The sequence below is a fragment of the Arvicanthis niloticus genome, chromosome 1 (assembly GCF_011762505.2).
Source record: "Arvicanthis niloticus isolate mArvNil1 chromosome 1, mArvNil1.pat.X, whole genome shotgun sequence".
In the NCBI taxonomy this organism is placed as follows: Eukaryota; Metazoa; Chordata; class Mammalia; order Rodentia; family Muridae; genus Arvicanthis; species Arvicanthis niloticus.
In genome coordinates, this window is record NC_047658.1 from 77,660,901 (window position 1) to 77,673,234 (window position 12,334).

Below are 12,334 nucleotides of genomic sequence, written 5' to 3' on the forward strand. Positions count from 1 at the left end.
TGATAGGTACGAGGGCGGGAAAGGTCAACAGTCCGGAGCAGGAGCCCCCTTCGACGGCGGGGACAGCGGGTGAGGGCTCTCCGGATCAAGAGACAACGCAAGGGTCCTGCTCCGGGCCAGGTGCGCCCTGCGGCTGCACACTCACCCTCGAGCGGCCGGTCGGTGCGACCCCGGTCAGGAGGGACGGCGGCGGCCAGCAGCGGTGGCGGCGGCAGCACCAGCAGCAGCAGCAGCAGCAGCGCCCCGGCCTCCCGAAGCCGACCGCAGCCCGCGACCCCCATGGCAGCCGCAGCGCGCGGAGCGGCGGAGAGCCTGCGGCAGCAGCGGCGCGGGGAGGCGTGTGCGGGCTCCCGGCCTCTGCGCCCGCCGACACCCCCGGCCCCGCCCGCCCCCGAGCCCCGGCCTCATTTTCACACGGTCCTCAGTGCCGCCCCGCCCGTCTGGCCCCTCCCCGGCCCGGGGAGGAGGGGGCGCGGCCGCCGTGGCCCGAGCGGCTGTCAGCAGAGCCCTGCGCTCGCTCTCGCTCGCTAGCACGCTCGGCTCCCCTACGCGGAGCGCCCTCCAACTTGACCGGGTCCTTACAAACTGAAGTAGTCACAGAGCGCCCGGAGAGTGTCTCACTTAGTCTCCACACAATGGGACACTGGACCCCAGGCCCAGCACCACTCCAACAACATTTTCTTGGGGTTCCACATACCCTGTTAAGAGAACTCAGGACAAAGCTATCTAAGTGAACCCAGCTTGCCCAGGCCATCACACATTTTGTTCCCAGCTCCTGGCTCTAGCCAGGCCTTGCTGATACCTTAGGCTGTAAGAAAACACTCTCTCTCTCTCTCTCTCTCTCTCTCTCTCTCTCTCTCTCTCTCTCTCTCTCTCTCTCTCTCTCTCTCTCTCTCTCAGAGCCGGGTTCAAAATCACTGCAGAGAGTGCAATCTAGTTAAGTGTATCTTAACAGCAAGGAAGTGAAAGAAAAAAGGGACCACCGCAGGTAGTAGAGCTCCCAGCTTTGTCCTGGGCATAGGTGGCATCTATGACCCACAGAACTTAGAAATATCAGACTTGGTGAGTTGTAAATAGAGCCAATGGCCAGCACCTATTCCCCACAGCCAGACCTTCCCGTTTTTTCCAGGCTCAGGTGGCTGGAGCCATTACAATCAGCCTCAATTCTAGGAACAAATGCTTCAGGGACTCCTAAATGAAAGAAGCAGAAGGCCATACGCAGAGATGTGAGTGCTCGTATTTGGATTTCTCTGGATGGTTCTTATTCCATTTCTCCTGTGAATATTTATATACATCTTTATGTGTATGTAGACATATGGCCACATATACTGCACATGTATAAGTGTATATTCACACCCACTAATTCCTTGATAAAAAAAAAAAAAAAAAAAACTTACCGACCCCAACCCCAAACACCCTCCTCCCCCAGCACACGCACAAGAGCACACAAATCTTGGGCCTCTGGCTGCCAGCTACAGCTTCCCACCTCAGCAATCTGAGCAGCTGTCTGCCTCCCCAGCCTGTGTCTGTGCAGGGCCCAGGCTGAGCCTGTCTTTTGGGGGAGTGTTATGTATTCTGCTGTGGATGGAGACTCTGAGAAAAGAACTTCCCTGCGTTTTCCCTTTAACCTTTCCTCTCTAGTAAAGGCAGGCAGGTCCCACCCCTTTCTCTGTCTCTGGCTCCTCCCTCCCACTCCTTTTGTATTTGGTGCTGAGAGAGACACTCCGCTATTTCTAGTTTGAAGGGTGGTTTTTTTGTTTTGTTTTGTTTTAACACATTTGTAAATCTTCACTTAGTGAAACTTCCCTCCAGCCTGTGTTGGAGTGTCTTTAATGGCAGCCATAAATTACCGCCTTCTTTTTTCCTGGCTGAATCAGGCTTCATTGCTTTTGAAATGATCAAAGTTATTTCTTCTAAAATCCAACTCAAAACTTCCCATTGTGTGGCAGAGCGCACAGTGCTCTTTGGCTCCAGTCAAAGCACATACATACATAAAGCTGCCCATTAAACCCTAAGTAGCCTCTTCCAGCACCCTCGTGCCTGGTAAAGAAGACAGTTGTCGTTTGTTTCCCCTGCTCAGTTACTCCAGGTTTATGTATCAGCAGGAATACAAATTCATAATGATAAGGCCTAGTGCCTTTTGCCTGCAAGGTTCATTTTTTTGTTGTTGTTATGGTTCCTGGAAAAAAAAATCACAACTGGCTCAGATGTCAAAAATCGTTCTGAATCCTGTTTTGTTTGTTTCCACACAAACCTGTTTTGAGTTTGTTGGCTCCCAGACTCCTGGACAGCCTTTCTGACACAAGAAATTAAAGTCAATATGGTTTATGACTTCGCATTTCCATAGGGAAAAGGTAGGTAGGGGTGTGTGTCGTCAGAGTCTGAAGTGACCCGGGTGGCTCTGCACTGCCTGTTTCTGCCCTCTGTTGTCTAGCTGAGGTCCCCACAGGCACTGTGTCTGAACTGAGCTGTCTCCCTGTCACCTCCTCTCTCTCTCCTGCTGGCTGCAGGCCATGACTAGGCCTGAAGAGGCAGGTGGCCCAGGCAATATGTAGGATTCTTGCCGTTCTGGAGAGACAGCATAAGTGTCCTATAACTAGGTTAGACTTGGCATCACCGGGCAGCTTCTGAGTCCATCTTTTCCTGCTACAGAACAGCCTCGGAGGGGATAAGGCCTCCCAGGCTTTTAGAACACCAGACTCCTGGCCTCCCACTCACCTGGTGGAGAAGTCCTCTTCTACCGTCTTCTCAGGATCCTCTTCCTACATCCTCTTTCTGGAAAGCTCATTTATTCCCTAATTCAGAACATTAATCTCTGGACCGAAGTGTCCCTTAGCTGCAGGCCATCTTCCTATCGTCTTCCTCGACTGCCTCTAATTCCCTCTGATCCAAAATATTCAAGAGAACTCATTTGCCCTCCTCCAATACTGTTTTCCCGTTTGGCGGGCCCTGTCTTTCATATCTTTAGAACTGTCTATCCCTTTGTTGACTGAGTTGTCTGATTTCTTGGTTTACTTTTCTTTGGCACTCAAGATGTTGGGCCTCTGATGTATAGAGAGCACAGGTTTTCTCCCATTCTATGGGCTGTCTTCTGTGTCCTCTGCTTACCAATCTCAAGAAGTTCCACCAGCTAACTGTTAGCAATGCAACACTTCTTATTTATCCTTGGTCTCTAAGTGTGTGTGTGGTTACTTTACAAGGCTGTGGCAGTTGTATACACCACCGATTCTAAACTCCTCAGGGAATCTAATTCCCTGAATTTTTCTCTATCTAAAGGTCCATGAGTTTTCTTTGTTTTGTAATAAGTTATTAGAAACATTTCTTGTCTGAGAGCCCATGGCTGCTGTCTCAGTGCTCAGACCAGAAAGTAATCTTGGTGCAGACAGCGCAGGGAAGGTTCCACACTGCCCCCATTCAGATATTCTCTCTCTCTCTCTCTCTCTCTCTCTCTCTCTCTCTCTCTCTCTCTCTCTCTCTTTCTCTCTCTCTCTCTTTCTCCCTCTCTCTTTAGGTTTTTTGAGACAGGGTTTCTCTGTGTAGCCCTGGCTGTCCTGAAACTCACTCTGTAGACCAGGCTGGCTTCAAACTCAGAAATCCACCTGCCTCTGCCTCCCAAGTGCTGGGATTAAAGGCATGCGCCACCACTGCCTAGCAGATTCTCTTTCTTCTAAGGCACAGCTGCTATTCCACAGCCTCAGACAGCATGGGCCCCAGCCTCACAAGGGTGTGCATTCATCAAGGCATGCACAAGCACCAGGAAAACAATCTTGAGCCCACAAGTGACAACTCTGTGGTCCAGGTATCTCAAGTGTCCACTTCATGCACCAGACCTTACTTACAAAGCACACATCTGGCCAAATGTCAAGTTGCCCACCTGTAACTCCAGAGCTCAGGGAACTGAGGCCACAGGATTGTGGGTTTAAAACCAGCCTGGGTTACATAGTGAAATCCTACTTAAAATAAAATCCTCTGTTGTTGAAAATGAAATTAGCAGTTTCAAGATGGCCACAAGGTATAACATCAAATGTGGGACCTGCTGTCTAACTCTCCAGAATGCATTCTCAAACCAGAGCATCCTGAATACAGCACTCAGAAGATTTTATAAGCTGACTCTGTGTGTGTGTGTGTGTGTGTGTGTGTGTGTGTGTGTGTGTGTGTGTGTGTGTTTAGATAGCCCAGACTGGCCTCAAACTCCTGTGTAACTGAGAATGAACTGGAACACCTGGTCCTCTTGCTTCCAATTCTTGAGTGCTGAGGTTTACAGGGATAAGCCACCACCCCCAGCTCTACAGTCATCCTTCAACCACCTCCCTGGCTGGCTTAGGTGACTCTGCCTCCCACCCAGCAGCCACCACACAGTCATGAGTGTCAGAGTCCCTGGCTGTCCTCCCAGCTTGGCCCTGAGACCCATAAAGGCTGGTGTTAACGGATTTATTCTGTATTCCTCAAGCACAGCTGGGTCAGAAACACGACAGATATTCAGTAAAGGTTTATTGAAAGAGTAAATACAGACCCCCCTCCCCAGAAAGTAGTAAGATATAAGCACTTTTATTAACTTCTTATTAAGAAAGCCATAGACACTATACAATACAAAAAGGGAGTGAAGAAAACCATAGGTTATCATGAGACAGGAAAAAAAAGCCAAGGTTTCTGAATAGCAAACGAGATCTCAAGAGGAGTGATGACAGCCGATCTGTATGGAAGAAACAGAGAAGGCTCAGATAGCTCCAGTGCCCACTGTAGCAGGGAGGCTTATAAGCAGCCCATCAGAGCAGGGGTGGGGGAGCCTCCAAACTCTTCCTATGCTATACCAAAATTCAGTGATACTGTACACAAAAGAGCAAACATACCAATGTCACTGATGACCATTAGTTAAAAGTCCTTAACAAAAAATTCACAAATAAGGGCTGGAGAGGTGGCTCAGTGGCTAAAAGCACTTCATGTTCTTGCAGAGAGCCCAGATTCAGTTCCCAACACCCACACTAGGCAGTTCACAACCATCTGTCACTCCAGTCCCAGAGAATCTGGCACCTTCTTCAGGCTTCCTCTGGCACCTGCAAGCATACATATGCTCAGGCATGTATACACACACACATACAATAAAAATAATAAATCTTAAATATATATATACACACACATAAAATAAAAATAAATCTTAAATATATATATACACACACACACATAAAATAAAAATAATAAATCTTTAAAAAAGAAAAGAAAGAAACCATCCAGACTTGGTGGCACATGCCTATAATCCCAGGTAGACATATCTCTGTGAATTCAAGGCCAGCCTAGTCTACACAGCAAGTTCTAGGATAGACCCTATAATAAATAGGTAAGACCCTATCAGAAAAAAAAGAAAGAAAAAAAAGAAAAGGAAAAAGCAACCAGAATCTTGCATCAACCCAAATGTGTTGCTATACTCGTGTAATCACAGCCCTTGGGGGGAAGTGGCAGGAGGATCAGGAGTTGAAGGATGCCTCTGACTCTCTGGCTATATAGTGAGTTTGAGGCCTAGGCTACAAAAATCCTGCTTCAAAAACCAACACAACACTTGGGAGGCAGTGAGTTTGAGGCCAGCCTGTTCTACAGAGTGAGTTCTAGGACAGCCAAGGCCACACAGAGAAACCCTGTTTCAGAAAAAAAAAACAATACAAAACAAAAAAGGAACTCAGTGTCATACTAAGTGTAGTATATTTCAGAGTGCAAGGATGGTTTGAAATTATGAAATATGGCTAAGTAGTCTTCATGGGAAAACTATAGAATCCTCTCCATAGATTAAACAAAAATTATATAAAGAAGTAATATTCAGTACCTGGAAATAAACCTCACAGACAACATTCAAGACCTGTGTGAATGAGCTTTCTAAAGCACAACCTGAATAGAACATGTTCTTAGATACAATCTCGCAACATCACAAAGGTGACAGTCCTCCATGACTTAACTCCTCATGTATTTATTTGTTGTTTATCCTAGAGACTAACCCCAGGGTCTTGTGTGTCCAGGGAAGCCCTAGTCCTAGTTGCTTTAACTCTTAACTTGCCACGTGCAGACTGTGTTAGTAATTGTCATGTCGATTAATTTCTCTAAGAAGCTAGCTGGAACACCATCCTCATCCCATCCATCCTGTCCTCCTGTCCTTCTCCCCTGGTCCCGCCCCCACCCTTCCCCTCCAGACAGGGTGTCCTAGTGTCCTCCAAGGCCCCTAATCTTGGGGTGAGGAGAGAAAGAGGCCAACAGCTGGAGGGTAGAAATGCTGTGCCCTTGAGAGCATGTAGAAGGTGAGCCATCCTCGCTCAGCAGAGGTTACAGGGGTTACAGAGATTACAGTTGTTTATCCCATGATATAAAGGCACCAGCAACTCTGCTGAAAGCTCAGTCATGGGAAGCTCATTCTAGGAGGGGAATCTTAATCCAGACTCCAGCTGACTGCCTCAACCTCCCCAGGTTTCTTTGCTGGGTGTCTTAAGTACGGGATGATGTGATATCATCACTTCCTTAGTTGATTTCTGCTGGATGTTTTGATTACCCAATTTGATTATGTTTCCCTGTCTATCTTTTGCTGTTTATTCTTTTACTTTGGCTTGCTGTATGCCTAATAAACTCTCATTCAAACCCCAAAAATATGGCTATCATAGACCATCTTCTGGACTACACATAACAAAACATAAAAACGGTATGGCCCCCATAAAACAGAGCATTAGGCCAGTGAGAAGGCTCGGCTGTTAAGGGTACCTGCCACCAAGCCTGATGACCTGAGCTTCATCCACGGGATACACATCAGAATGGAAAGAGAGAACTAACTCCCACAAGTTGTCCTCTGACCTCCAAATGTGCACTATGGTGCCTGCAGCACACATATCCCCCAATAAATAAATAATTAAATAAGTATAACAAACATTAAGAACATAGAACATTATACAGCTGTACAAATGGAAGGGGAAACTTTCTGTGTTCTGATATGGAGCACTCTCACGCCCATAAATGGAAAAGATACAGAACATTGTGTGCATTTTGTTCCCTTTTACAAACGGGAGGAGGTGGACCAAGAACCTGTATTCATACTCACTTGAGTGAATTTGCATGAAGGCTCTAGGAAGACAGGTGAGCTGTGAAGAAGGCAATGGGGAGGCTACTGGGAAAAAGAGGGTCGAGGACAGAAGGAGATCATGTGACTATCTCCATACACTGCTCAGTTGTTGACAATGTGGCTCTATCTGCATAAGCAGGGAAGTTAACTGACAGCGAGAGTCTGTGGGTCCCACTGGTCACTATCCGTGATGTGGCAATGCAGCAGTTTTGGGGTCACCCATATGTTTGTAAGTAACCTCGTATCCCTGTTCCTGAAGCAAGCCTGTAAACTTTTAGTTCACCAAAAGGTAAAATAAAGACAAAGAGGAAGGGCAGGAAGGCCAGAACTAGTGGTGGTTTTTATCCCATAAGCCCAAAACTTCAAAGGGAGTGCGCGCACGCACGCACGCACGCGCGCGCACACACACACACACACACACAGCCCCTACTGAAAACCACGGTGCTCTTTACAGGGGGCTTTTCTTCTCCTTTTAAAAATTATTTATTTGGGGGGGGGGAGGCTAGTGCCACCCATGGAGGTCAGAGGAGTCAGATCCTCTTCCTGCCACCTGGGATTGAACTCAGATCTAGTGGCTTGGTGGCAATCGCCTTACCCAGTGAGCAGCCGCAGAGTACCACACTGACTTTCTCCTGTAGCCTTCAAATCATTGACACAGTCAAACTATTCTCCTGGACCAATTAAGGCTGAACAACCAACGGATAACATCTTTTAAGTTCTTGTGGAAACATTAGTAAATATTGCCTGCAGCCCTAGGGAAAGTACTAAGCATCAAGATTCTCTCTCTCTCTCTCTCTCTCTCTCTCTCTCTCTCTCTCTCTCTCTCTTTCTGTTGCGCTCTCTCTCTCTGTCTCTCTCTTTCTCTCTCTCTCGTTCTCTCCTCTCTCCCTCCTGGTCAGTATGATTTTATATGATAAAAATCATCACATAAGATTACCAGTAACAGAAATGGAACAATCTTTTTTTTTTTTAATTACCGCCTGGAGCCAATGAATAAGATAACAAGGAACAGTGTGAGCTGGATTCTTTGTAATTATCTGCCCCCTCTGTTTTGCAATTTTATTACAGGTTGCTGGCAGTGCCTTTCATTTATTAATAGGTGAATGTAAAGCCACTTTGTCAACTATTTATCTCAGTGTTCAAAGGAAGATAAAATAGAGTTCTTTCTTTCAGAAACTGAGCGTGTGTGTGAGGAGCATTGGGGTCTTTCTTCACAATCATGTACAGATATTTGTTGGGAAAGTTGTCCCTGTGTCCGGGAACATGGCTCAGGTGACAGAGTATTTGTCTAGCAGGCAAGAAGCCCTGGGTTTGATCCCCAGAACTGCATGTCCAGAGTATGGTGAAGCTTGCCCATAATCCCATAATTGCCACCACTGGGAGGCAGAGGCAGGAAGTCCAGGGTTAGCCTCAACAACAGATATGAAACTGTTAAAGAAAACGCTGGGAAGGTGTGGGAGACTAAGTGGTTTAAGGGTCAGAGAGGTGGCTAACAGGTTAATTAGGAATGATTACTACTCTTTGTAGTCCAGAGTTTGTTTCCCAGTATATACATTGGAAAGCTCACCAGCATCTTTAACTCCAGCTCCGGGTGATCAGACAGCCTCTTCTGGCCTTTTAGTGCACTGGCATGTGTGCGTGCACACACACACATACAATTTAAAATAACTCTTTTTAATATTGCCAACAGATTTCTAGAGGCCCCTTATACTGCAGATTTCACATGATTCAGAGACTTCCAGAAACCCCTTCACATTCCAGACTCAGCTGGTTCCTGTGGAATAGGAAGCTGCCCAGGAGACAAAATAGAGGCACAGCACATCTGACTGAAGTTGAGACACAGCCAGGGACTAAATGAAGGGATAGGAAACAGGAACCTGGAAAGCCCTCCTGCCCTCTACTTAGACCTGACTGGGAAACTAGGGCCTTCTGCAGGAGTAGAAAGTAGTGGAACATGGAGTCAGCTTCGGAGGGGAAGAGAACCACAAGCTGTCTAGAGCTGCTTCTGAGCATGTCTATCAGAAGGGCATGATGAGGAGCTGGAGATGCTTCTGTGAACTGAGCAACTTGCAGAGTTAGTGCCAGACTGTTCTCTGAGGCCAAGAGGTCCTACACAACATCCTGAGATACCGACACCAGGACAATGACTTCACTGGTCTCTCTGATGGGAATGCTGACCTAGACTGACATGTCAGTCCCTCTGCGGAGCTGCAGTGGGCCCTCTCCTAAGAAGCTCCTTTGGCACCTGAGTGGGAGGCCTGCAGCATGAGTCTTCCATGGGTGGGTCCTCATGGCTTCCTGCCATCATCTCAGGAGTCCCAGCCTCTACAGGGGTGGTCACCCTCTAGGGACGACCCAGATACTCAGTAAAGATGAGTGTAAACTGATTTCTTTCCCTCTAAAGATCCATAGACTAGTGAAGTTCTGTTTGTTTTGTTGTTTTGGTTTGGTTTGGTTTTCAGTTTTTTGTTTGTTTGTGTTTTTATGGGGAAGGGTGGTTTTCAATACAGAGTTTCTCTGTAACAGTCCTGGCTGTCCTAGAACTTTCTCTGTAGACTAGGCTGGCCTTGAACTTAGAGATCTGCCTGCTACTTCCTCACCCCTAGACCCCCGCTGCCGGAATGCTGGGATCAAAGGCATGGCCACCACCACCTGGCTTACCAGCCACTAGTGTGGCTCTGTAAGGGTGGTTCCCTTCCCCACTCCATGTGAAAGTCAAATGAGAAATTAGAGAAAAAAAAAAAAAAGATTAGTTCTGCTTCCATCTTGCCGCATGACAAGGTGGGTTATCAACACTCTCCTAATGAATATGCATAACCTTCATAATTAATATCAACACTTCCCTAATGAATATGCATAACCTTCATAGTTAAAGTGAGAAGACATTTTAAATGCAAATACTGTAGATCCAGACAGACCTGGATGTTAACCCCAATCCTACCATTTATTATCTGGGACATCTTGGGTAGGTTACTTTAACCTCTGAGACTCAGTTCCCCCAGATGTAGACTGAGGATGGGTATCCTTGCTTCACAAGGGTGCAGGGAGGTGGGACTGAGACAGATGCAGGCTTTGGCCCAGAGAAAGCATGCGGTAAGAGAAATGTTGCACAGTCAAATCACATTTCCTCCGTCCATGTTGTGCAGAGTAGGCACTTGCTCCTGCTTATTGGGGAGAACAGATTTACTAATCTCTCTAGGCACAGTGTAAGTAGGAAACTTGGGGTTTGGGGAGATAACCAGCTCTGACCAGATACCAAAAGGCATCCTCCCTTATGGTACCAGGAGGTACCATAGCAGAAGAAACCAAAAAAGCTCTCAATATTTAAAGCTGTCAGGGAGAGACAGAGAGGATTCAATACTGATGGCCAGAGCTGAAGGATGGGGCTCTAGGCTGGCCTTTCAGGAAGAGTTCCTACAGATACAGGATTGGAGCCACCAGGGAAGCCACTATTGTGTCCACAGCTGGTGGGTAAACATCAAGAACTCACCCAGCAGCCCATGCATCCTGATGCCATGCTTCGGCTTGTACTTGTTAACCATGCACCCTCAGGTATTTTAGGCCAAGTGTGGATGTGCACACTAATCCCAGCAGGGAGGCAGAAACCAATGGGACTCTAAGTTAGAGGTTAGCTTGGCCTGCACAGGGAGTTCCATGCCAGCCAAGGCTACATAGACTCTCAAAACAAAATAAAAATTGGAAGGAGAGAAAAAAAATCCCTGAACCTCTCAAAACTTGAAAGCTATCATCCCAGCAACATCTTCTGACAGCAGCTCACCAACATCCCCGCTCTGAGGGACAAACAGCCAAAGCAGTCGGAAGACAGCTCAGCTTGCTTCACTTCCATCTTTCACCAGTAGAGAGGAAGTCACACCCAGACACCAAGGTGCAAGGGAACCTGGAGATGCTGGTTTTACCTCTCAAGCTCCGCAGTGCAGAAATGCATCCCTACACTTACCTGATTACCCACCATGATAGCATGGAAGCCTTAGACAGTCCAGGTCTTGAGCTGTTCTGCTGATGTAAAGCCCTCTCACTCATGCTGGATGTGATCCCTGATTCCGTCTTGCTACCATGAAGGAAGCTAACCTGAGGACAAAGTCTCTACAGAGAGGAAGTCTAAACTAGATCAGCCCACACCTGAACTCCTGCATACCACTGAAGATACAATAGACTGAACCCACACATGGAGAGCCAAGCCTGGTAACTCAAGCCTGTCATGGAGTGCTCAAAAGGCTGGGGCAGGATGATTTCTGTGAGTTCAACACCAGCCTGGGTTACAGAATGAGACTGTATTAGTTACTGTTCTGTTGCTGTGACAAAACACCAGGGCCAGGGCTGGAGAGATGGCTCAGTGGTTAAGAGCACTGACTGCTTCTCCAGAAGTCCTGAGTTCAATTCCCAGCAACCACATGGAGGCTCACAACCAACTTTAAAGCGATCTGATGTCCTCTTCTGCTGTGTCTGAAGAGAGCGACAGTGTAGTCACATACATAAAATAAAAATAAATTAATTAATTAAAAATAAAAAATAAAAAAACACACACCACGGCCATGACAACTTATAGAAACAGAGTTTATTTGGACATGTGGATCCAGAGAGATAAGAGTCCATCATTGCCAGGAGGTATGGGGCTTCTCAAAACTCATCCCCACTAATGCACCTCCTCCAGCAAGGCTGGCCCTCTTAGACCTCCCCAAACAGCACAAGCAACCAGGACCAGGTCTTGAAATCCAAGAACCTACAGAGAAAAGTTCATTCCAATACCATAGAAGAGTCTCAAAGGAAGCAAGCAAACAAACAAAACCAAAGAGTGGTGTGTGGTGGCGCACATCTCAGCACTTGGGAGGGAGGCAGAGACAGATGGATCTCTGTGAGTCTGAGGACCAGCCTGTACATGGAAAGTTTTCAGGCCAGCTTCTGCTTTATAGTGAGATCTTGTATCAAAAACAAACCAAATTAAAACACAACAACAACAACAAAAAAAATCCCAGACCAGGGAGACAGCTCAGCAGATCAAAACACTTGCTGTGCAAACCTGGTGGCCTAAGTCCCACCTGACTCCCATTACTTATGCTCTGACCTTCACACACATGCACAGGCACACACACACACACACACAGGCACACTCACACACAAACACAGGCACACATACAGATGCACTCTCTCTCTCTGTCTCTCTAATATATGTATATATGTTAATTTCCAAGTTAACAGAAATGGGAAGTAGCATAATTGAAAGAT

General features: G+C 46.9%; 1 protein-coding gene across 6 annotated transcripts in view; it reads right to left on the reverse strand.

The window, feature by feature from the left end:
* Scube2 (signal peptide, CUB domain and EGF like domain containing 2) overlaps window positions 1-328 on the reverse strand; it is a 67,826-nt gene extending 67,498 nt beyond the window's left edge. For all 6 annotated transcript variants that reach the window (XM_076940680.1, XM_076940695.1, XM_076940693.1 and 3 more), the window contains exon 1: window positions 146-328. In XM_076940680.1, the coding sequence (XP_076796795.1) occupies window positions 146-281 (136 nt within the window). In that variant the 5' untranslated portion in view covers window positions 282-328. The remainder of the gene's footprint in view (window positions 1-145) is intronic.
* Between the last annotated feature and the right edge of the window lie 12,006 nt (window positions 329-12,334).